Source organism: Miniopterus schreibersii (assembly GCF_964146895.1).
Source record: "Miniopterus schreibersii genome assembly, chromosome: 5".
NCBI lineage: Eukaryota > Metazoa > Chordata > Mammalia > Chiroptera > Miniopteridae > Miniopterus > Miniopterus schreibersii.
The window spans coordinates 90,659,724-90,686,210 of NC_138106.1; the positions used below are offsets into that span (position 1 = coordinate 90,659,724).

A 26,487-nucleotide genomic window follows, 5' to 3' on the forward strand; every position below is an offset into this window, starting at 1 on the left:
CCTGCATTTAAACGTTTTCAGGTCTTCAATTAAAAAAAAAAAAATCAGTACAGCCTTCCAGAAGTAAGTTTCAACAGGAGCACACAGAAGACTCCCCCTTTCCAGGTAACCTGGCTCTGGTACCTGCTCCTACAGGGCTCTTCTCCTTCAGACATTGCTATTGTCCTTAAACTAAAAAGTAGCAAATAATATGACTCTACTAAGTATAAATACTCTCCCCTCCTGGTTTATCAGATGTTCCATCTGCTACTTCAGACTGTTGGCTCGTACTCACCTGAGATTTAACTAAAACCCCGAGATGTCCACATCAGCTTCAACACAGACTCTTCCAAACGCCTTTTCCTTTGAGCCTGAATTGGAAACGCTGCATTATCTCTTTCATTTCAGCCCACACCTTTCTAGCCTTTTGTGGATTCTATGTTGTGAGGCATACTAGCTATTTCCATAGCTTTCTGGTACCCACAGAATTGCCACACTGTATTTATTGTCACTCCCTCTGAAGTGACTGAGTGTCTGGGGATGTCAGGCACTTGGCTCCCTGTGGGGGCTACAGACAGAAGTGAAGTGGCCTCTCACCTCCCCAGCTCCCCAACCTAAGGTCGCACAGTGGGTCATGCGATCAGAAGTGGTCGCTGTGGGGGACCTGGGGGTGGTGCAGGGGACACAGGCCTTGATGCATCAGGACAGGCTTCCTGGAGGAAGCGGCATTTCTACTGGTTCCCTGTTAATCACTGTGGTGCTGCTCTGATGACGGATTCCGGTGACCAGGGCCAGGGACACCTCCCCAATCAGTGCTTCTCCTTGAGGGCCTCAGACCAGCAGCATCGCAGGGCGGGGACCTGTCCGAAAGGAAGCAGCTCAGGCCTCCCCCAGGCCTGCCACACTGTAAACAGGAAGATTTGCAAAGTTGTGTTTTCATATCTCCGCCAGGGGATCATGGTGGCACTAACCTGTGAGCACAGCTGGTGTGGACAATTCCAACCCTTTCATCAGTATCAATGAGAGTCACCCATTCCCAGAAGCTGGGGAGACGGGGGCCCACCCAAGGTGACATGGAGGTCACCATGTTGTACCTGCAACCTTTCCATGCAAAGATGACACCTAATCAACAGAGTCACACTGGCCAAGGCTGCTGTGATGCTTTTTAAAACTGTAACACAGAGCTGCATATTGTATTTTCCCCAGAAAGCCACAGTGGTACATTCCATCTCACATGCTCTTCCTATGGTGACATTGACATTCTTCCTGCTGAGTGGCGGGGTCTGTGTCCATCCTCTTGGATCCAGAGAAACTTCTGCAATTGCCTTGACCATTGGAATACGGTGGAAGCAATCTTAAGTCAGCGGGTCATAAAATGTCATGCCTACCTGCCCTGCCCTGTGGTTGTGCAGAGCCTTGGAACCCAGCCACTGGGCCCTAACAGAGTCCACAAGCCATATGGAAATGCACCCTGTACATCCAGCCAAGAGCCAGCATTACCTGCCACACCTGGAGTGAAGGAGTCCTCGGGTAAGTCCAAGTCACTCTAACTCTTCAAGCCAGGGCACAGCAGGGGACAGGGACAACTTGTGCATGCTAAGCCTTGTCCCAGTAACGGATCTGTGGAACAAATAAATGGTTACTTGTTTCCAGTCACTGAGTTTGGGGAGGTTTGTTCCGTAGCAGCAGACAACTGAAACGTGCAGAAAAGTGGACAGGAAGCACTTTTAGAGAAAGTAATCACTAAATGAACACACCTGTGTAATCGTCCCCTAGGTCACGAAATGAAACACTGCCAGCATCCTATGGGCCCCTCCAGACACCTCCAAGTGACAACACCCCAAAGGCAATCACTCTCCTGATTGCCAACACTGGGGATCAATTGGGATTATTTTAAACTCTGGATTAATGAAATAATCTAACTGGTACTCTTTTGTGATGAATTTCTCCAGTATTCTTTGTGCAGTTAATCCAGACTGTTGCCCACAGCTGTGGTCCACTCGCTCCCACGGCTGAGTGCTGTTCTACTTTACGGACATACGGTTCTTCCTCTGCTCTACTGTTGGTGGATATTTGGGGTTGAAACCATAATACTGCTATTAATATTCTCATGCATGTCTCTTAGTGTCTGCAGTCATCATTTTCTTGGAACTTATACCTAGAAGTGGAAATTCTGGGTCATAGAATATACAAATATTCAGATTTTATTTAAAATACCAAACTATCTTCCAACATGACTACCAATTAACGATCTCATCAACAGTGTATAAACTCCTTATTTTTAAAATTTTTATTATGTTTTACATTCTTATTGAATTTATTGGGGTGACATTGGTTAATAAAGTTATATAGGTTTCAGGTGCCCAATTGTGCAGCACATCGTCTGCACTCTGCACAGTGTGTCGGCTGCCCCAGGCCAAGCCGCCTTCCATCGCCACTCACCCCCCTTTACCCTCTCCCCTCCTCTGGCCGGTCACCCACAACAGTGTATAAACTCCTTAAATGGAGCCCTTCTGCTGGGCGACCCTAACGTGCACTTTCCTGGTGTCCGATGCAGTGGACACCTTTTTTATGCTAGTTACGCATTTGTACACTTTCTCTTGTCAGTTGCTCGTTCAAGCTTTTGGCAATGTTTTCATTGGGTGGTCTTACCTTTTTGTTATGTTTGTAGGAGTTTATTGACTATCCTATAAGACACTTGTCAGTTGCCAGCTGCTGTAGAAGATGGCTAGAATAATCTGTGGCCGTGATGGAGGGACCATGGGCAGCCTGGCATTTCAAGAAGGGGAGTCAGGGGTGGCTGCCCGTGGGGTTTTCATACCTGAGATAAAGCAATTTAGGGAGAACCTTTAAATACAATTATCTGATAAAGACTTGGAAAATTTCATGATAAAAGAGTTGGGATTGGCACCACCCCTGCACAAGACAGGGCTGAAGAGAGTCTTCACAAAATAAACAGGTTTCATGTGAGCCCTTACACATTATTTTCTTTGAATCTAAACTCATCTCAGAAATAGCACAATTAGTATTTTTCCTATTTTATGTGTGGAAATTGAAATTCAGAGGACTAAATGAATTGCATAATGCCATACAGCCTTGTTCAATAGCAAAATAATTTAGATCTAAACAAGGCTAGGTTAGGGTTAGATTTCAACAAGTTTAGATTTAAGCAAGGCTCTGTCCTTGCAAGACGTGCCTTTATATACACCTACTGTGTTCCAGGCTCTGTGGTCAGCACTGAAGCTGCAAAGGCAAGATGTAGATCTTGCCCTGCAGGGACCTGAAGTTTAGGGACAGAGACCACCCAGTGGGAGAAGTGAATAGTGTCATAGTGCCCAGTTGGGAGGCCATATATCCCAGATATTTATGAGGAAGTGACGAATCTTGAAGGACACACAGAAGTTAGCCAGGCGAAGCTGGTTGGGGGCGTTAAAGACTTCAGGCAGAAGATACGGTCAGGGAGGCCTGAGAGCACGTCACACTTGGGTAACTGCTGCCAGTTCCACATGTTGCTGTGCTGGGCTGTGCGTGAGGAGCGGGTATGAACACAGAGGTAAACAGTGTGCCCTCAGTTGGAAATTTGAACTTTGTTCTAAAGGTTTCAAGGTGCTGAAAGAGGAATGTAAGTAGGCGGAAGGACTCAGATTAACCAGAGTTTGAGACTTAGCTCTTCTGCTTATTAGCTGTGGGACTGTAGTCAAGTGACTAAATATTTTGAGCCCCAGTTGCTTCATAGGTAAAAGTGGAGATAACATTCAATTTGCAGGCATGTAGGGGGACTAAGAAAAATAAAAAACACTAGTGTATCCCGAACGGGTAAGTACTGCATGTGGAGCCCATTTAGAAGTAAGGAGAGTTCCCTACACGAATTCTAAGCTTGTAGAAAGAGCCATTTGCATTTTAGACTGACAGAAGGTCTGTAAGCCTGGTTTCCCGGAATTACCACATTTATGTTCTTTCTCACAGGCCAGCCCTCCAGATCTCTATATTGAAAGATTTAATAAAGCTCTTGGACAGTGTATGGGAGCATTGCAGAGCATTGTGCCTCTTTTCATTTATATGGTAAGTTAGAGCTTGGTTTACTGGTCTAAGCAGCAAGAGCGAAGCATGTTCTGTTTTTCTTTTGCTATATGTTATGGTGGAAATGGAAATTAATCTATTTTAGGAATGTTTGAAAGTGTTGCCATAGAAGAATTATTTACCCCTTTTCTGTTTTAAAGTTCCATAAATAATATTGCTATATACACAATTAGGCATGAATATCAGCAGTTATCCGTTGAGCATTTATTTTATTTCTGCCATATGGAAGATATTGTGCTTGGAAAATAAAGATGTATAAGAAAGATTTCTTGTCCTCAGAAAAAGAATTAAGATGTGTATCTAAAAATGTGAAATATGATAAATGCCAAGTAAGTCATTTCATAAAAAAATGGAACGACAAAATTTACTTGCATTCTGATGATTTCTTCCACTTGGAGAATTATGCCTCGAGTATAATTTGTGGTCTGTTGACTTTGTCGATTAGTCCCTCTTCCCTTTAAATATATCAAGTTGCAGAATCTTAATGTCAGTGTTCCTGTCAAGTGGAGGGGCTCGTTATCCCAATGGAGTGAAGCCATCATCCCAGTTCCTCTTTGCTTATTAGATTAGGGACTGGGGTGTGTAGGTTGATCCTGTATTCTATAGCATAGAGATTGCTGTATGTCTTATACCCATCTTCAAAATGATTTACTTATGCTCCATAAGATATACTTCACTGAAAAAAAACCAAAACAACTAGAAAAAAGCCATACGAAACGGAACACTGGGAGAAATTTCCATTATCACCAGGGGCCATTATTTAAGTAATTTATGGAAGATACTTACAGTTGAAAAATACGCAGTTAAAAATAATGACGTGTTATGTTATTTTAGAGAAAAATCGTTCCCAAGAGACATTATGTGGAAAAGTAAGATGCAGAGCAGGGTATAATATTTCTCCATTAGCAAGTGTGTTTTCTTCTGGAAAAAAGCATATCCACATGTGCAAGCAACCTTTTAGGAAGAATATACAGAAGTTTTCCCAGTGTACGGTGGGACCTTTTGGAATGGGACAGAGGGCCTGCCGTGGGACAGTTCTTTTTATTGTATAACCTTTTGCATGGTTTTAATTTTTAACCATGTACATGTTATTTTTATAATTTTTTAAAGAGAAAAAAAAAAGTTATGTTAAGAATTAAGAGAATCAGCAACTTGTTAACATTCCTCTTTGCGTTTTCCGTTCCTGTACATTGAGTTAACATTTAAACATGAACAAATTCAATTGTTTTGACTTATCAGTAATTCTAATCAGGATGCTTCTGGCTGCCAGAAACAGAAGACCAGATTCAAAGTGATTTAAGTAAATAAGGGAAAGCATTAGCTCTTACAGCAAAATCCAGATATAAGGCAGTCTCCAGTTTGGCCGAATCTGTGGTCTAACGGTGCTGCCAAGGACTCGGGTTTTCGTCTCTGCTGTGTACAACATCTGATTCATCTGTTCTCCGCACAATGCTGAGATGACTGTCAGATACTTTTCATTCAAGCCTCGCTTTCTCTCAGCCTTACGGGGCTGCCGTGGGTCACGCGTCTCCCTTTGAACCAGACTCTCTCTCAGGGAATACCACAAGCTGAGTGACTTACACTAAGCACTGGAGTGGAGTGTATTTGGGGAGCCAGCCAGTGCACGTTCGCCTCCTGCTTTCAGCCTAGATCATGGATAAATGGGAACTTTTCTTAGTGATACCCGGTGCTGCCTTTAGATGATCCGGTATTTTTAAAGGGCATATTAAGTGCCTCACACAGTGGGTTCTGTGTGTCTGTCCATCATCCCTCTCCAGGTCATGCCAGGTATCTCCCCCTTGTTCTTTTGGAGGTGTGTGGTTCATGGCATTTTATCTTTATGTACTTTTAACCCCATGCCAGAAAGACATGTAAATAGGATGGGGCTTTCTTTTGTTGCTTGGTGTTGGGTTTTTACGTTTTGATTGATGTTTTTATGAATTGTTTCCTAAAATAATTTATTTTTAGTGTTTCAGTTTTAGACTAATCATTTCCTCTAATTGATTCACTGAAGAATAATTTATTTTCCTTTTCAGAATAAGTTTTACATCGAAACGAAGCTTAACAGAGACTTAAAAGATGACCTTATAAAGCTGTTTACGGAACATTGCAGAAAAGCACATTTACAGCCTACTGCGTGAGTAATTCACCTTGCTGGGGTGAGAGAACACCAGCAGTGATGTGCATAGTTTTTGGTCAGCGAGCACTGGCTCATAAACCCCAGTGTTGGCGTCTTCTGAATCATGCAGCAGAAGGTGTTGAAGCCCAGTTCTGTAGAGGGGGCCTGAGGAGTTGAAAGTGTGACTTGGAGGTCACCTCGTGAGCTGGGAGCTGCTCAGCCACGTGCCCGGACAGTGCGTGATACTTGCTGCCTTTCCCTCCTCTGACAATGGGGGACATAGCAAGGAAGGGGGGTGCCCCTAACTTTGTCACTGGTAACTCTAGGAGGAGCCCAGTGTGATATCTTTGAAGCAGTAGCACAGAATCCTCTCTGATGTTTACTCTTTGATGCAAAAACACTTCCCCTCTGGCTCTGGCATTTATTAACTGCATCTCAGGGCAGTTTCTTACCCTCTGGTCCTGTTTTCTCTTCTGTGAATTGGGATTAGTAAAATGTTTAACGTGGTTATTATGTAGATTAGTAAGTAAGCAGAGCATCGTGCCAAATTCAGTTTTTCCTTTCCCCCCATTCCCAGGCCCCTGCCCCCTTACAGTAGGCGGCATCTTATACCTTTCCTAAAGGAATACACCTCTCCAAGTGAAATTTAGGAGTCCCCTACAACCTAATGTGTCAGCAGTCATTAAAAGCTCATATTTTATGCAGTAAATCATCAAGTCATGTTTTAGAATTTGGCACATTTTGGATTTTCAGTAATTTTTGCTTTTCTAATAGTCATAGTTTCTACCACAATGAACTTTTACTAGAATTTACAAAAGAATTGTTGTAAGCTTGACCACAAACTCTTTCATTTTTGAGTGTAAATAAAGGGAAGGAATATTAAACATTGGGCCAATTTATTTTAGAAAGGCAGGGTTTTCAAGTAATACTGTAGATGAAGATAATATATTTCATTATGTCCTCAAGAGATTCCAGAATCATCCTGCAGATCTAGAATCTTGGGAGTACGGCCTTTTTAAAAAAAGGCTTTCCAGATGCTTACAGATATCTTTAAATATGATCTTGTGAGGTATCCCAACTATTAATTATAACCACTTAAGTATTATCTCTGATGTCGACATTGTCCTTGTTTTCATTGTAAAAGAAAATACAGCATTTTGGAGTTTTTCCTGTTAAAATTCTTTAGACCAGTGCTGTCATTTGGTAGAAAAGCATATTTACTATGTAAATATGTTTTTATATTTGTCAGTAATTTGGAAATCAATTTTATTGGGCGTATGCAAAGAAAATATTCAGAGAGAATCCAGATTTAGTGAGAGAAAACATAAACGGATTACTTCTTCCTTTCGTTTATTATAGAATCTGATTTTTAATAAACAGTACACTTAAAGGTGGATATATCTTTTCTTTTTCAAGTAAACTGAAAAGGCCCTTAAGCTTTTGTAAGTTGGATAAAACTGAACTTATGAGATATTTGTTAAGCAGTTACCAGGCACTGTGACTATTCTGTAACTGCCAGTTTGTACTTCATAGTCTCTTCCCCCTTTCCACCCAGTCTCCCCCAGCTACCCTCCCACCTGGCAACCTTCAGTTGGACTTATTGGAGGTCAAGACAATTGGTCAAAAGTAGGGAGAGGGAATAATAGAGTATGGGTTTCGAGTGCCTGTTGATATTAGAGAGAACCTTGAGTTGGAAGAGACTCTCTTAGAACCTAAAATTTAGAATTTCAGTTTTAAACATTATATTTTTAAAGTATTTTCTGGAGTGCTCAAATTAGCATTTGTCTCCTTAAAATTTCTCTATGCTATTTATAATTGTAACTATCTACTGATGATAAAATCCAAAGGATAAACTTGAACAATGCACTTTTAGCTTTCATGTAAATTCAAGTGTAACTCACAGTGTATGTTTGAAACTGTAAAGTCATTGTTGGCCAAGTGAGATGGCGTTTCCATTTTTAAAAAGACACCGACAGAAGAAAACAGCCTGTCCAATTTGACAAGCCAAGTTATGCCAAGTTTATGGAGTATTTTGGTTAATAAATTGCAGATCTTTGAGAGAGAAATTAAAAATGAACTGTTTTGAGTCAGTAGTATCTATTGTACCCACTAAATGGAATTTGTTTGTTGAAAGAGACATGGACAGATGAAAACAGCCTGTCCAATGTGACAAGCCTAGCATACAGTAAAATTATGCCAAGTTTTATGGAGTATTTTGGTTAGTAAATTGCAAGTCTTTGAGAGAGAAATTAAAAATGAGCTGCTTTGCCCGGCCAGGCGTGGCTCAGCGGTTGAGCATCGACCTAGGATCTAGGAGATCGGGGTTCGATTCCCGGTCAGGGCACATGCCCGGGTTGCGGGCTCGGCAGCCAGTCAATGACTCATCATTGATGTTTCTCTCTCTCTCTCCCCCTCCTTTCCTCTCTCTGAAATCAATAAAGATATGTTTAAAAAAAAAATTTAAAAAAAAAGAACTGTTTTGAGTCAGTAGTATCTGTTGTACCCACTAAATAATGGAATTTATTTGTATTTGTTAATGATGTTATCTAGAGAAATTATTTCTATCCATTTAAAAATGTTCTAATAAAGTTTTTGTTCGGCAGTAGATAACCTAAAAGAAAGCTGGCTCTGTTGTCAGGTTCAGTCAGGGTCCTGCAGTTCCCAGTCATGGGAGTGAGAAGGTGAGCGAGCAGGGTCTCCCTGCTGTTATCCTGAGTAAGAGAAAACACACACACAGCTGTAGCATTTGGGGAAGTCACATTGACTCAGAAAGTCAGCCTGACTCTGACTGCAGCTACTGACATTACCAATAACGTGTCTTTCAGAGAAATCCCAAGAGCCTCAAATATAGTGATCTGGGGGAGAGAGAAATGGTTGAGAGAATTAGAGAACATTTTACCCCCAAATGTAAGTCTTTTGAGTCATGAGCATAACGGGAAGCACTTTTGGCTTCCTAAGTACCATGAACACCATTGCTTTTAGAAAGCTGTCCTTGTTTTCAGAGCCGCCGTGGACTGAGTAGTTTCCATTAGTGTGTCCGAAGCCTGTACGTGTTTACTTGCTGGACTGAGCTCTGTTGCACTGGATTTAAAGGCAGCCTTCAGTGAATCAGTTCTTGGGTTGTCCTCTTGGGGTGCTTTTTTCTTGCACTTGTTTACCCTTCTATCTTTGGGAGAAATAGTAATAGAAAGAAAAACCTGGACAGTAAATGTTGCATCATTTTTATGTCCCCGTTTTTCTTCTTTTTTCAGCTTTACTTTTAGAAGCCCAGTCAACACATTTCAGGTCACACCTTCAACTATGGCAAATATCGTGCAAGGCCTGTATACTCTCAGACCAGGTAAATTGTACATCATTCCTTTGGGGCTGGACTTGTTTGTTTGTGGTAGTTCCGGCCCTACCCAAGAAACAGTGTTTCTCTGTGTGTTTTCTGAGCCCTAATGGTATTTGGGTTGGTTATGGCAAAAAAAATTGAGTAGATACTCATCATTGTGAAATGTAAGCTCAGGACTCAGGTGGAATTCTCTCTATTCTAGTGAAAACCAACTTGTTTAGGAAACACAAAAAAGAGTTTGTAGGATACACTTCTGGTAAAATTGACTCTCGCGTCTGGCATTAATCTTTGTCTTTTTTGGTTACGGAGCCTCCTTCACTTCTGCCCACACTGCGGGCGCTGTGCACAGGAGCACACGCTCGTGACGCATTCACGATGCCGTCTTCTCAGGCTTGTTGAGTAACTTGCAAGCAGTCCGTTGGGGGTCTTAGAAGGTATCCCCCTCGGGAAAGGGGGACTACTTTAATAACCTTTTTGTGAAATTCTTTTGTCATTTGAAGATGGAGTGAAATAAAACCTGATCTAAATTGCTTAACACAATACCTGATAATATAATAAGCTTACTAACCTTAAGGTATTACGGTACACTTGGGTCCAGTGGTTATTTTATTTTAATTGGTGGCTTGATTGTTTGCTAAATTTAAAAGATCCGTCAGAATTTAACTTGCTAAAAATGGAAATTTGGTGAAAACTGTAGTAGGAGTAGAGTGTGATGTAAATGCTTCTTTCTCAGGCTACTTTAAACAGTGGCTTCAGTACTCAGATTCAGTGTTACTTAAATTTGGTCGGGTCTCGCTCTATTCATAAAATTTAAACAAATTATCTGTGTAAAGTAATTATTTATATAAAGTAGCAAAATATTTTATTTCATGTTTCCAATAAGCTGATGTTTCTCTTTTTGTAGTTTCTCAGAATTTTGAATTTCATTTTACTAAATGTGATGAAATGGCTCATGGATTTTGCTTTTAGTGCTAGGTTATGAATGATTTATTTTATTTTATTTTATTTTGGAAGGCATCCAAGTGCAGTTTGACAAATTTCTAAATTCTGCCTCCCAAGTAGGCAGCTTTATCATAAAAGCTCTGGCTTTTATCATAAATAACGAATTGCAGACTAAAAGTAATCAGGGGAGAAACACTCAGAGATACGTGTTCATCTAAATGCTGTTGTTCTAAGGTTGAGCTCTTAGGTAGGATTCGTGCTACTTGTGAAGAGTCTGTATTTGCGAATTGTCCTTTTGCAAAGGCAAACCTTTTGTAACCATTGGCATTTTCTGAGATACTGTTAAACGTATTTTGACATTTACACATCTCACCCATTGTGTTCCTGGTTTGTTAAAGCAGTTTTATTCACCTGAAAGGTTAAGGTTAAAATATTTTAAACCTTGAATTTTAAATGTAAAAGTTTCTTTTATTGCAGTGAATCTCACGTGCTGATCTTTGTATAGTGAATGCATCTGAATCAGCCAAGAAGGTTTTCTAAACTCTAGATTCCTGGGCCCTAATCCTTGGAGATCCTGATGACTTAACATTTTAGGTGTGTTTTCATTTGGTCTTTAGACACTCATCTTAAAAATAGCTGCCCTTCATTTAATACACTTTTTTTGTTTCTTTATCTTTATTTTAATCACTGCTTGGAGTTCCATAAAACGGCAGGTCTGGTTGGCGGCTCACACCGATTGGTTGTGGTCCCCGGAGCACTGTTCCGAGGCTCTTTCCACACCCTGTTTGAGCTGAGCGAGGTGGAGGGACACGATTGAGGGCATTTTGCCATGAGTTTGTTCAGGGCTGAGTGAGGTGGCCCTTGTGTCATTTTCAGTCCTTATTTTTTTTTGCCATTTCTAACTTGGCTGTTCTCCTGTTGATTTTTTTTTTTTTTTAACTTACCAATGACCCAGCATTGCACAGCATTAGCGTAAATTTTTTCAAATTTATAATTATATTTACCTAAGATTACAATTTTTAAATTGAGCTCGCTGGAATAAATAGAGCATTGACATTTTATGGTTTTTGATATGCACAGCTAAGATGTTTTCAAAGAGTGAAAATTTGAAAGGGCCAGATTAATAGACTCCAAAAGGGTAGCAGTGCTCACAGGCAGGGCCACCAGCAAGGGAGGCGGGTGCTGGTTCCCGCACACCCCTGCTACAGGTGGGCATTAGTTACAGTTACAGGTCAGTGAGCGGGGGGGGGATTGTGTTTATTTTAGCCTGAGTTTGCATAAATATTAACAAGGCTTTTATTCTGTTTTTCTTATAAATTATTCAGTCCTGTCTTTCACTTATCTGGTCTTAGTGATTTGTAAAAATGCTTTATAATAAAGATACTAATTCACCTTTGATGCAAATATTTCCTTCCCTCATATTTAGAATTTTTGATAAGGCCCATTTAAAAATCTCTAGAGATTTTCATTAAATTTTGTTATATCGGTAAAATGTAAAGACATCTGTTTTCTTTACACTGTAAATTCTTTTTAGAAAGGAAATTTAACCTCTTGTATCTTCTTTATCAGAATAAAATTGCACTTAAGTTTGGTTTAATATATATTTAATTTAATTTGTCTATATGATTTTCTTAAAGAATCTTTTCCTTCCCTCACAGAGTGGGTTCAGATGGCTCCAACTCTATTTTCTAAATTTATTCCAAACATTCTCCCTCCGGCGGTGGAATCTGAACTTTCTGAATATGCTGCTCAAGATCAGAAACTTCAGAGAGAACTTATACAGAATGGTCTTATGAGGCAAGTTTTATTTTCTTTTGTGACAAAATATGTCCAGTTTGTGGAAAGGAAGGCACCTGGCTCCTCATTTGGCACAGTTGTGACCACAGTAGTAGGCGGATCATTGACTCACTTTTCTTGCTGGGACTGGGGAGAGACATTCACTTCCATAGATTTTGAGGCCAAATTAAGTCTCAGGATATTGGTCTTGACCTAGATCACTGGTACCAAGTCTCTAGTTTCAGCACAGGTTAAGAAGTAAAACAGCTGACTGGTTGGCCCATGGATTGGCTTTTCCCCCCGTTTTTTCCTGGTGGCACCTCTGTTCATATGGCAGTGGGGGCACTGAGTAATCAGTCCACTGGCCACTTGCCCCGCTCACCATCAGGTCCCACTGGAAAGGCTCCGTGACGCTCAGTGGGTAGATAGGCCTGGCTTTCTTGTAGCAAGTGAGGGAGGGAAAGGCCATGGGAAATGGGAGCACGCAGACAGCTAGTTCTTCTCTGATGTCCAGTGGTCACGAGTTTCCTGACATTAACTGTAATGTCCCTAACAGCAGTATTATTTTTATACACAGAATGAGGCCATTTCATGCCATAGTAGTTTTACTTAATCATTTTTGAAGAACTAATGTATTTGTGTGGTTCAAAAATGAAAATGATATACATTGAAAATAAAAAATATACACTGAGAAGTTTTTTCCTCACCTGCCTTTCCATCTACTCCCACCCCGTTAGGTAATAAATTTTTAAGTTTCTTGTGATTCCTTCCAGTGTTTTTCTTAATATATAGATACAAGCAAATACAATGTATTTTCTTATTTTTATTCAACTCTTACACATCCTATCGTGTAGATCTACTACACCTTGTTTAACCAGTCCCCAGTAGATGGCAACTGGATTATTTCCAATCTTTTGCTATTACCCAGACTGCTGCAATCAATAGCCTTGTCCGTGCGTAATTCTATACCTGCTGCAGGTATATCTGGAGAGTAAAGTCCCATAAGTGGGATTGCTGGGTCAAGAGTAAATGCAGTTGTAATTTTGACTAATATTGCCCAATTGCCCTCCATAGGGGATTGTGTCATTTTGCACGTGCCCAGCAGAGTCTGAACGTACCTGTTCTCCGTGGCCTTCCATGTAGAGTCTGTTGTTAAACCTTTGTATTTTGCCACTCTAGCAGGTGAAACATAATTACTCAGAGTTGGTTTAATTTGCATTTCTTGTTATGAGTGAGGCAGAGCCTATTTTCACGTTCGTATATTTCTTTTCCTGTAAACTGCCTGTTCATGCCCTGGACTCATTTTTCTATTGGTGGTCAGTGTTTTTTTTAATCTTAGTTTCTAGGTGCTCTTTCTGTAGTATAGAGATTGATGCTTTGCCTGAGAGAAGACAGTTATTTTTTTTCCAGTTTGTTTTTTGACTTTACTTTTGGTGTTGGTTTTTCTTTTTAATTTTAAGTCATGTAGAAGTTTTTATTTTTGTATAACTTTGTCAGGTGTTTTTCTGGCTTTTTAATTTGAATTATAGTTAAAAGTGTTTCCTTAAAACTTTAAAAAATACATGTAGAATAATCTGAGTATACTTTTTATGTTTCCCCCCCTATAAATGTAGGAGAAAAATCACCATAAATTTGAAGTCTTTTATGCTTTTATTCATGTTTTATTTGAATGTTTGCTTTTAATTTAGAGATGAACTTATTGGTGTCTTTAGAAAACAAACAGCCTTCTGAAAACTTTTTATTTCTATGATGCAGTTGAGGAAGTTAGCTCGTGTGGATTTCTCTGAACACCTTGAATTCACCTTTCCGAGCAGTGTGGGCAACTTTTTAAACACCTCCAGAGACATTCCCTAACCCTAATTTTGGAATTGGAATAAGACAGCAGGGTGCAGGACTGCTTGGTGCTGTATAGTAGCTCTTATGTAAAATTTGCTTGGGGTGAGTGACTGACTCCATAAATAGCTTCATGTAACATTGCCCTGGTACATAGACTAACATGGACTGTTCTGCCAAGGCCAACACATTCAGGGTTTGGGTATAAATTGGATTTTTTGTTTCTCTTAGTGGAATTCTTTCGTATGCCTTCTGCCTGAAATTTAAAACGTTAGTATTCCAAGAGGTGATAACATTAAAATGTTTTATTTTACAAACTGAATTGGGCATTTCTAGAATTAAGTTGGCAGTTTATTATACATTTACTGTGAAGATTAAGGTCTGCCTCATAAGTTATTCTGATAAGTGCTTAGCACAGAGAAGGCCCTTCCCAAGCTGACATTCTTGGACTCACTCGCCTCACTGCTGAGCTGGCCCATCCTGAGCGGAAAGGATGCGCAGCACCGTCCACGCGGCCGCTGGGAGAAAGTCTGCCTGTGCTTCCAGCTCTCGTTCCACGTTCTGCCCGGCCAGCTTTGATGCCTTCCTTGATCAGTATTTGGCTAGAATTGTTTTAGAAGAAATGGTGTCCACTGATGCAAATATAAAAATAAAAATTGGGAATATAGTACAGGCTGTCTAACAAGAATTCTATTACTGGCTGTTCTGACATGAGCAGTCATTTTATGGTTTATGCCTAACCAACCACATGATTCCTTTCAGCTTTGCAAACTGTTTTTTCATTTAAGATTATGTTCCACTTACACGATGTACGGAGTCCTGAGTAGGCAGTTCACAGCTTTAATGTGGACGGCACAGAGTAAGTCTTTGAAGTATTTTGAAATCGTGTGACTGTTGTCAAATATATCCTCTTTTGCATTTAATGGACACATCCTCATTTGAGCTGAGTTTATGCGAAATATCTTCAGGTGCATGGAAATACAATGTGGACTTATTTCAAAGCTAGAATTAACATCTAAGCTAAGAGTGACATTTTCCTTTTTCTGTTACCTGCATAATTGAATTGCTTATTGTCAGGGAAGGCAGGTTGGAGTTCGGTGTTGTCAGACTGCATTATGGAAGATGAGCTCATCTGGAAACTTCTAACGTGCATGCCCTGAGACGGAACATCTCATTCAAACCAGCCTGGGGTCCTCTTCAAAGCGAGTGCCAGATAGCTTTCAAGGGCAAATGAAATGTTCTTTCTGAGGAATTGGTGCCTGGGTTTCTGAACCCAAATAGAACCTTGTAGGGCGGGGGTACTGTTGGTCTTCAGCTGAGGGGGTTCCTCTAGATCAGGGCTTTTCCCTTCAGCAGCAGGGCCTGGTTTGGAGCGCCGCTTGCAGCTTTCCCTGCCGCATTCGTTGGCTGATCTTTGGCAGCCTTCGCGTACGCCGTGTGCACGGCCGCTTCCTGTCTCCTGTCCTCACTTCTGTTTTTCTCCTGTTATTTTTGGCATCTTCAGTTATTTGGCATTTGGGGGTTGGGAATGCAGGTTGTCTGTAGAAGTTGAGGCTCCATATCTCAAATCCTACATTTTCCTTTTGATCAGTGTTAACTTGTTTCAGAATGTTTGGTGAATGCTGCTGTGATGATATCCTGTAAATAGTGCTCATGTAAGATGCTCAGCTGGCTTTGCGCAGGTGCAGTGTTCACAGTAGAGATGTTCAAAAAGTGGCCTTAGAACTTCTGTTTCGAGTCCTTTAACTGCGTGAGGCTAGTTCATGCTAAAAGTTGAGCATGTTTTTCTCTTAAGTGCCCTGCCAAGAACAAACCCTTTCAAGGCCATTTGCTGTGTTCTCTCTCTGCGTCGTTAAGACTCCTCTCACCCAGCCCAGCAAGAGGCTTCTTTCCTCATCTTGAGCAAAACCAGAGAAATAAAGTGGGAAATTTTGGTCATCTGGAAGATTATTCAAAAGCAGAAAATAATTATTTGAGCTAGCATTTTAATCATCTGTAGAGGCCGTTTATGAATTTATTCACTAATTTGTTAATTTAGCAAATACTTATTTTCTACTATGTGCTCGATACTGTTCTAGGTACTGGGGGAACAAGGGAGCAAAGTTCCTGTTTTTATGGAGCTTGTGCTTGAGTGTAGGGAGATAAATAATAAACATGTAAACAGTTTATTTCAAATAATAATAAGTGTTCTGAGGAAATGAAACTGTGTGTGGGATAGAGAACGGGTGACCAGGGCATTTTGAGGGGCTATTCATGCTAACTTGGTAATGTCGTGCCTCCCGAGGAGAAGGCCTCCAGCCAGGGAGTTGGTGATCAGGAGATAGCCACTGGTCGACTAAGTGAAGAATATTGCAGGCAGGGTTAAGTACGTACAGAAGTGTTAACGTGTCCAAGGGACGGAACGAAAGCCAGAGTGGCTTGGGTGTAGTGACCAGAGGTAGATAGGATGGAGAGGCAGATGGAGCCGCATCTCACAGGACCAGGGAAATGAATTTGAACTGATTTGTAGTTGTAGTGGAAACCCAGTGAAAGGCTTTAATCAGAGGCATGAACTAATCTTATTTATGCTTTTACATAAGATCACTCTGGCTTTTGTCTGGACTAATAGTAAGACTCTTGCAGTTGTGTAGGGGAGGGATGATAGTATCTTGAATTGGGGTTTTTGCTGTGGAGTAGGTGAGGGGTGGTTTATTTTGGATTTTGTTTGGGGGTAAATGCTCCAGAGAGAGGGAAAGAGAGGAATCAAGGGTGAGCTAGGGCTCTGGTCTGAGGAATTGGGTGGATATTCATTTATTGAGTAAGACTGGGGAAGGAGTGGGGGTGGCGTGGAGTCAGCGGTATTCCTTCTGGCCATGGTACATTGGTGGTGTGTATAAATTATCCAGGTGGCAGTGGTCATGGGGCAGTTGATCTGTGTCTGAAGTGCAAGGCAGGAAATATCAGAGCAGGAGATAGAAGTCTGGGGCCCACTGGCGTGTGAATTTGAATTGATTTTTAACTGTAATGGAAATCCACGAAACCCACTCAAGTATTTCAAGTCACAGGACTGGTGTGATCACTGTTCTAGACAAAGGAGACTATACAAGGGAGAGAAAGGCGACCGAGGACGGAGTGTTGGCCAGATGAACAGGCTAGTGAGTTGGGCGTTACTACTCATGGTTCGGGCATTTTAGTCACTTGTCTGAATTATTGTCTGGGAAACTAGAGACACAAAAATAGCATTTATGGGTAGCATAGGTCCTAATCAGACCTGTTCTCTCACCTCTAAAGTGGAACCAGGACTTCTTTGGTGTTTGAAGGTAAACTGGGTAATGTAGGGAAAGGTTTGTGTTCTTCTGCAAGAAGCGTGTTCACGTTCATTCTAAGGAGAGCCTGAGACTTTCAGAGCTTGAGCAGTTTTCCGTTTCTTAGGGTAAGATTTTAAGTTACCCTTCGTAGTTCAGACTTGGAGTTTGCCCTGGTGCAAGGTCATTAGGCACGTTGGCAGCAGAGCCCAGGGCAGTCTTCAAAGATAGACAGTCTGAGCTGTTTCTAGAACCTAGCGTAAACCGTCTTCATGGATAACCCCTCCTTCATTTAATAGCTTTCTATATTTAAAAGAACACCTTTTAGCTAAGAATATCAGTTTGTAAATGACTCAGTTACTGTGCAATCTAATGTCTGTTTCACAATTTAAGGCTGTTGGGTTAGCATGGAAATGCCTGCTGCACTTCCATCATCAGCTGTGCGGTTCATTTCTCCTGTTGGTACGTGGAGGTGTCAGTCAGCTCTGTTGACTCACTTTTCCTTTTTAATCCGCAGAGCTGCCCAGTCCCGGGAGAGAGCTGGAGATGAGTTGGCTTATAGTAAGTAATAAGGTTCCTTTCCATCTGTGGGGGTTGTGGTGTAGATAGCCACCGGCAGTGACCGTGCAGCAAGTATGATGATCCCCACAGTGTTCTTGATGGCGGGCTCATCGGGACTGTGTGTGATTGAGGACAGACTGTTCTGTGAGTTGCGGCCGATCTAAGGTCCAGTGGGTGGTGGTGGCTCTCAGGCAGTTGTCAGGATGCTGCCAGTGACTCAGTCTCAGTTCCTGATGACCTGGCCCCCTTTCACCTTTCACTCCACTCAAAACCACTTTTTAAAAAATCTCCTTTTTGGCGATTGGGAGAGGGGTAGGAATATGTGTTAAATAGGTTCCTACCATGATCCAGTGCCGTCTGCTATTCATACCTTTTCCTGTTTTGATGATTTTTTTCAGACAGCTCCTCAGCATGTGCAAGTTCCAGAGGCTACAGATAGTGAATGTGTTGAATGTACTTTCCTTGCTGCCACAAGGACACACTGGAGCTGCAGAGATTGTATTCCGAGCACAGTGGGTCCTGCACGCGGGCACTGTCACAAAGCTGTTCTTGGAAGAGGATGTCAGACGTCTTACTTTGATTTGTAATTTTAAAAAACAAAAAACTAACAAACAAAAAAACTGTCAGTTGCTGCTAGACTTGGGGATGATTTTGAAATGGGACAATCTTTTAATGAATCTCTCTATAGATTCCGTGAGGAACAGGCATCTTGAAAGGTGACCATTGCTAAGTGAAATCGGGCAGCCCAAACCAGCAGCTTCCTCCAAAAATATAGGAGCAGGAGAATTTTTTTAAGCACTGTTTTATTCATTTGTGGACTTGGCGCTCGGCATATTGGTTTCACACATCAAGATACCTTTTGCTTTAAAATCAAGCAGATCATTACAATACAGTATTTTTCACCCATAACTAAAAGAAGCCCCTTGAAAAGAGTTGGTCTTTGTTTAGCATTAGAAAGTCTCGTGAAAGGAAAATGCTAACTCTGCTTTTGCTCTACCTTTCCCCCCATTAGTCCACAACCTTTTTCTACTCTGTGCCTTGAGCTTTGTGCACTTTGCAACTCTGTGACCATGTCAAACTCACAAATGCCTCCTGGAAAAGCTTACGGTATCATGGACTAACCCGCCAAGATGCCACCAGATGTCAGGCATGGCTTCGGAGCAGGAATCTGAACAAGTGGGAGGACAGAACCTTGTTGCACATTCATGGTCAGCTTCCCCCCGCCTCACTATGGCACATTCATGTTAATGTTGGGGACCAACTCTTGTAGGACATTTCCATTCCCTCTATCACTTACATGACTCACCAGCTGCTGTAGTACCAGCATCACGCTAGTTCAGGCGTCGCCAGGACTCCAGCAATAAAACTCCCCTCGTAAGGTTGAGAATCAGCCAACAGTGAAAGCTGGCTCCTGTGATGCTCTAGAAAGCAGATACGGTTTTTAAATCCAAATATAATCAGTGGTGTGGGATTCCTGATCCGTTTCATTTTAAATGGGTAAGATAAGTGCTTTTGAAAAAAGGCTGCAGTCTGCATCTTCAGACATCGTATTGGAGTCAGAGAGAAGTAGCACTGCTGATTTGAGGCCCCCGCCCAACTGTGGCAAAGCTGTGTTTGGTTTTTCTACACCCACAGTGCTAGTTAGTTCCTGTTTAGACTCTGAGGCTTATTCTAGTTGTTCTTGAAGGCAAAGAAAAATAGAAAGATGTGGCAAATGAAAAATTTTTTCATCAATTCTGCTTGACTCTAAATTGAGTATTGTGCTCAAGCCTACTCGGCTATGTGGGACTGATATTTACCTCTTCAGAGAACTTGGAGCGGAAAAGGAAGACATTAGAGATCGTCACATTTCTGATTTGCAGGTTTTTCATAAGAGTTGCCTCTGCCAATTCAGTTGTCCTTTTTTGGGGAGTGGAGGAGTGGGAGAGTTAGAAGTGTGATCTTGGGAGCAAGTCAGTCATCTACCAGAAGTCTTCTGTTTGTAAAATTATTCAGAGAAGTAAAAGTAAAGGTTGTCAGATTTATTTTTTTAAATACTTACCAACCAGAGTTGATAGGTTTTGTGGAGGACTTGAGTTAGACTCTTTAACTCTGTGAGTATCTTGGATTGTATTGATAAACACTGAATTACTGTAAGAATATATACAGACTCTTACTATGCCCTGTATAGTTTGATTTACTGCACCAGTAACATTCTAGTATCAAGGAAAATTCCATTTTACCCTGAAGGCCAAATTTTACTTTTCTCAATGGAATGCTTGCTGCAGGCTTATAAATAACACCTGCAACTAAAGTCTCTCCTGAGTAGTTTTAATAATATTTCTGCAAGGAATAAAATTGGAATTTTTAAAATCCAAATATAAAATGTGGGTGAGTTCTTCAGTAATTTAATAATTACCCAGATGCTTTTTCTGTGAGAGACCATTGTCTGGCCAACAGCAGAACTTTCCTTATGAAAGCACTGTATTATGATGTGAATTGGCATTAAAACCTTTGGATGTCTTTGCGTTATTAAGTTAATGGAGAAATATTTTATATTGTCTTCTTTTTATTATAATATATGTGTAAACAAAAAGTGGGCAGAGTAAAGTCTGTGAAATTTAGTTTCTCTAAAGTTTTGTGCGGTGACTGCAGCCAGCTCTGGGCCAGGCTGGTCCTGCAAAGCCAGGAGGGGAGGCCGCAGGGGGATCTGCATGTCCTGGGGCCTGTGACTGTTGCTCCTCATTTCCACACCGAGGCACATGACAGGGTGAAGGACCCGCTTCTTTATCTCAAGCCTGAGTCGACCTTACTTATTCCACTGGGATTCTTACCTAGTTAGTTTGCAGCATAAGAAGAAAGGAGGTTTGTCATCCATTTTGCTTTGACGAAACACTGTTTCCCAGAAAGTACTTTCTCATGTTTGCCTGTGTTCTTGCCAGTACAGTGTGTAGCTTTTCCACCCCAGTTAAATACCGGCTCCTGTGGGGCCCGTGTCAGGAAACCGTGCATGCAGGTCGATTGTCTCGTTCGTCGGCACATGCGGCTGATTTGGCTAAATCGCCTGTGTCCGTGCAGCCTTAATCTAGACCCTCCGAAAGGAAGCAGTCCAGTCACATCAAAGTCATGGCACGTGAAAGTATAAACAATGGTTTTGAGAGACGGTGCTTATTTTAAATTTTGGCCTGGATCTTCAGTGACAGTGTCCTTGTACGCCCTGTTTTCACAGCTGCACCTTAGCCTAGCAACTGCGTTGTCTCCTGTGGGCGGAAAGGAAACCCTGATGAGTTCTTTGTAGAATTAGTGAGGACACCACCCACCTGGATGCAGGAGCTGGGCGTCATTACATCGTACATTCTGTTCTGTCCCTTAATATAATAATAAAAAAAATCCTTTGAGCTAGAAAAATTAAGTAAAACCTGCTGTGGGTTAGAAGTCAGGCGCTGGGCTCCTTCTCTAGCCCAGGACAGCACAGTTGCCCTTGGTCATGTACTGCAAGGCTCGCCCAGGCACCTGGGTAGGAGACACAGGGCTGCAGCATAACCTGCCCCAGGGCGGTCAGATGGGTGGCCTGGCCATGCTGGGTGTGCAGCAGGCAGGTTCCTGTGCGGGGCCAGTCCTTCTGGGGCCCTGCCCTTGCAGAGCAAACGTGGGGTCACACTGACCTCCTGCTTCTTACAAGACTCAACGCAGGCGCAGGTGGGAAATGAGAGCTCTTGGAAGCGCCTTCAAAGGCCATAACTGTTTCTTTAGAACACGCCCTTATGTATTCCCATTTGCTTCCTGCGCCAGGCTTCTCCAGCAAACCCCCTTTCCTTTCTGTGACATAATAACAGATCTCATAACACATCAACATTACTTCCTGGGAGATGGATGTCTACTTAGGCTTAAAATGACACTAATAACAAGCAGTCTTGAAGTGCAGCCGAGCCAAAGCCGGGCTGGATGCACGTCCTGTGGCCTGATGGAGCCACCAGGGAATGGGCTGGGTCAGCAGCATGCAGGTGCCTGTGGTCTCACGTCGCGGCAAAGGAGGCGTTTGGCTCGAGTGGAGGAAGAGGATCGGGAAGCGGGAGTTTTGGTGGGGCCTGCGTGCTGCATCAGCGCGTCTAGTGCCACCACTAGTGCCTCGGCCCCCTGCAAGGGCGAGCGGGCTCCGGGGACTGGCTGAGTGTCCACAGCTGGGCTGCTGGGGTCATTCTTCCTGCCGCAGAGCAAAGGGTGTCTCGCAGCACGCTGGTGGGTGGTTGGCAGGCCTGTGGCCCCTGGGGTGTGCAAGCCACTGCTCGTCGTGGGCTGTGCTCTCCACGTCTTGGAGGGAGTCACCAGCAACCAACTTCCTTTGGGTCAGCAGCAGCAGACGGACCCTGCGCAAAGTGGCCAGCTCCTGGCCTTCCAGGACCCTCTCCTGTGCCCAGCAGCGTGCCGCTGACCTTGGTCTATGCCCCTGAATCGCAGCGCTTAGTGTACAGCGCCTTCCTCTGCTACCCAGGGGTCCTCCCGCAGCCCTTCTCCTGCAACCTTTCCCTGTGTGTGTGTGTGTGTGGCTGTTTTGGCTTCCTGTCCTCCTGGTGGATCTCCACGAGTTCATGGCTATTCCCCAGCTGAGCTGGGCACTGGCGGCGCCCCTGGCACCTCTGTAGCAGATCTCACTGTGGCCGAGAGCGCCAGACCCACACCAAGGCTACGCCGTGGTCGCCTCTGCTGGAGTCTTGCAAGCTCAGGCCCCTGTCTGAGGACCGCAGGACCCCGCAACCGTGCCCTCCTGGCGGAGCGCTGGCGCACAAGTCCCTGCTCCTGCCGCGGCTTCGGGCCGCCTGCAATCTGTTGCCCCCACTCCCACCCCTAGAATGTCTTTCACCTGCTCCAGAGACTGGGTGGGCCAGAGCCTCATCTCCCACATTTTTCAGTGTCCTGCAACTGCTCTGTCCCTGGGGCCACCCGCACCTGTGTCCCCCACAAGGCTCTCCACTTCTTGCCCAACTCCGGGTCTTGCCTCACACCCCATCCCCTGCCTTTGTCCCTCACTCTTAATGCTCGAATCCAAGTGAGTCTAGAGGCTGTGCCCTGAATCTCGGCCCGCCCTTGCTCTTTCACAGGCCCGGCCCCTGGGCACTGTGGCACGCCCGGCGTTATTGAGGGTGGTGCAGGGGGCGCTGCAGTACCGGGGCATGATGCAAGGGAGCTCTGCGGTGCAGGGGTGCTGCAGTACAGGGGCCTGATGTAAGGGGGCGCTGCTGAGCAGCCGAGCTGCAGTACCGGGCCCCGGCGCCAGGGGGCGCTGCTGAGCACGCAAGTTTTTGCGAGGAGCTGGGCAATCTCTTGCTCGCCTGGTCCCGCAGGATCCCGCCGCAGGACCAGAGCATGACACTCAGCGTGGTCATCTGATGCCTCTGCACCTAGGCCTGCCTCATCTGATGCCCTCCACCCCCCCTCTCTGGTCTCCGAGGGTGCCCGCGAGGCTGGACTGGGGAACCTGTTCCCAGAACCAGAGCTAAGCCAACACGGGCAGAACACACAGCTCAGCCCTCTTACTCAGCCGCCCTGCCTTGTCCTCGAGTCTTTGTAAAACGTTCCATGGGCTTTGCTGCTAGTGCTTTGCTTGGAGGAGGCCAGGGAGAGGGAAGGAGATTTACCATTTTCTATTTGTGCTTTAAAGGTCAAGCAAAGCTCTTTCTCTGGTTTTCAAACAGTGTTTCTGAACCGTGGCCGCCTTCCTTGCTTTTCCTTCTGTTTGCCACAGGGTGAGACGAGAAGGGGCAATGAGGTAGGACGTAAAGCCTGTCGGTTTGCCTTTTTAAAAGTGTGCAACTCGGATATAATACCTGATATCGCTTAGCTGACTGGAACCCGTTTGTTTCTAGAATTCCGGGGAAGCGTGTATTACCAATCGACATCTAGGATGTTAGCGTTTCCTGAATAAGGCCTTGATACATCAAAGGGGGTTTTCATTTTAAATCCACTTGCATTTATAGTGCAAAAGACTTACAAGTCCCCTTCAAGAAGGTCTTGCTATTGTTTTTCCTCTCCTTACCCCCAATTTTATTTGAAAATGATGAGATCAATTAGTCAATGAAGAGATTCAATAGGAATAAAGTGGAAAAGGTACCAGTCACTTAAGGGGACATACAGCTGTGCATAGGACAGACGTCCTACCTGTGGGTATGTTTGTGTGTACGCACCCAGTGTTTGCCACAAGGTGGGCGCTCAGGTATTTGCTTTTCTGAAACTGGGTGTAATCTGTGAGCTACAGCGTTCTCCTGCATCGTCTAATTGCTCGGTCGCAGCAGACCCACGGCGGTGGTCTTACAACTGCTCGCCACCTGCTCTGTAGCGACACACCTGGGACACGATCAACTCCGAATACAAGGACCGGGAGAAGCTTACTTAAGGTCAAAAGAGAAAAATAAACTGTCACTCGCCAGGATGCACAGAACACGTAATTCCAATCCCATGGTTAAGGGAACAGGTGAAGACTGTTGGGCTGTGATACCAGGCTGATAATTCTCACCGTAACCTCCTGAGAGTTCTGTAAATGAGGACAAGTGCCCAGGGACAGGGGTTTCCACATTGATGTTGCAACAGTGACTGGGCAGTGAGAGCAGGAGTCTTAGGCAATGATACCTGGTATGCAGCTGTCAGATCAGCCCTGTGGCATCCCAGGGACCGGCTCCTGCGCTTCCAGCAGCGCCATTACCGGGAGGCTCAAGGCCACACACCCCATGTTTCCTTAGAGCATTCTTGGGGTATGTGTGGAGAGTGGGGGCGATGGGGAAAGGATGGGATTCGTTGGGGAGAAATATGATTGATTGTGGTCTCTTTGTTGCCAGGTTAAATTCACTGCCTCTTAGCTCTGGTTGCTCCTAGAATCACCTGGGGAGCTTTCAGATAACATCACTGACTAGGCCCTGTCCTCAGAGAGTCCAGTCGATTTGAGATGGGCCTGGGCATAAGGGCTTTTCAAAGCATTTTAGTTGGTTTTAATATACGTTCAAGATTCAACTTTATACTTTTTAAAATTGGCTTTAGAGAGAGAGGAAGGGAGAGGGAGAGAGAAACATCAATGTGTGAAAGAAACATCGACCAGTTGCCTCCTGTACATGCCCCTACTGGGGCTCTAACCTGCAGTCTGGGTATGTGCCCTGATGGGAGTTGAACCTCTGACCCTTTGGTGGACAGGATGACCCTCCAACCAACTGAGCCACATTGGCCAGGGTAAGAAGTATCCTCTTTTTAATTAGTCTCAGAAACATCTGAGTGAAGCTTTCATTGTACCTGTCACAGGTGTTAAGAATTTGAAGTTGAATTCTGACAGTGAGTTACTTGGGGAAAACTCTTTTAAGCCTTCAGACAATACCTGATGAATCACATAGAGACAACTCGTTGTCATCAGGAATATATAGGTATGCTTTCAACAATTTCCTTACATGTCTTCTATGTGTAAGGCACTGCGTGAGTCCAGTCAGATCAATTGCATTATAAAGTTATACACTACGAATTATTCCAAATCCAAAAATTGAAGTGTTCCCTGATTAGCTTGATGTAAGTAAGTCTATATCAACTGTGAGAAGAAGGTATCCCAATAATTACTAGAAAAGCTGCCACCTGTTTCTATCATGCTTACAACTTAACATTTTTAATATTTATATGGATTTTATGGAGAGCCTAATGAGGTTGGAGAATTATGCTGTTTATAAACATTTTTACAAACTAAGCAAATTGGCAAATGAATAGCAACTAATTAATTCTTACCTTATCTGAAATCTCTTTGGGACTAGTTTGGCTATAAAACTAACTTTAGCACTGGCCGGTGTGGCTCAGTTGGGTGAGTGCTGTCCCATGCGCTGAGAGGTCGCCAGTTTGATTCTCAGTCAGGGCACATGCCCAGGTTGCAGGCTCGATCCCAAGTAGGCTGCATGCAGAAGGCAGCCGATGGATGTCTCTTTCTCATTGATGTTTCTCTCTCTCTCTCTCTCCCTTTCCCTCCCTCTCCCTCTAAAACACATAAAAATATATATTTAAAAAAATTCTTCTAAACAATTTAAAAACATATATTTTTTAAATGTTATGAAAAAACTAACTTTAAAAAAATCTATCAGAAGTGAGTCCTAGAGAAATCCACACAGGGTTGAAAGTAGAAAATTTTATTTACTATAATCCACATGAGGTAATACAAAGCATCCAATCCTCTCCTGCAAAGAGTCATGCAGGCCATTGAGCCTGGAAATGAGCAACTCTGGTACTTGGCAGCAACCCTCTCCGAGGCTGACGGGAGTTTCTGTAATCCGCTTTCCACGGATTGTCACCAGGTCTCACTCTTGGCAGTCAATCAATAGATTTATCTCACTGAATCAGCTGGGGAGTGTTTCAATAATGTTTTGGCATATATTCATTATGTGATGGTTTCATCGAGAACATGAAGTAAATCATGCTTTTCCACTCTGCAACCGATAGAAATGACATTTTGTAAATGCCTGTCTGAATTTCACGATAAAATGCCCGTCTTTCTGCTTTCTTGCATCTTCTCAGTGCATTAGGTGAAAGAGCGTGTTTGAGCAAGACTGATGCACTGTGCGTTTTCCTGGATTTCAAGTGATTTG

At 43.2% G+C, this 26,487-nt stretch overlaps 1 protein-coding gene across 1 annotated transcript; it reads left to right on the forward strand.

The window, feature by feature from the left end:
* The first annotated feature begins 3,611 nt into the window (after positions 1–3,611).
* Positions 3,612–18,701, forward strand: LOC308557645 (CDK2-associated and cullin domain-containing protein 1-like). The gene is made up of 7 exons (XM_081138302.1): positions 3,612–3,795; positions 3,946–4,041; positions 6,096–6,196; positions 9,430–9,518; positions 12,113–12,251; positions 17,865–17,908; positions 18,307–18,701. The coding sequence occupies exons 2-7, from the start codon at positions 4,000–4,002 to the stop codon at positions 18,345–18,347; spliced, it is 456 nt and encodes a 151-aa protein (XP_080994428.1). The 5' UTR covers positions 3,612–3,795; positions 3,946–3,999; the 3' UTR covers positions 18,348–18,701.
* Positions 18,702–26,487: the final 7,786 nt, after the last annotated feature.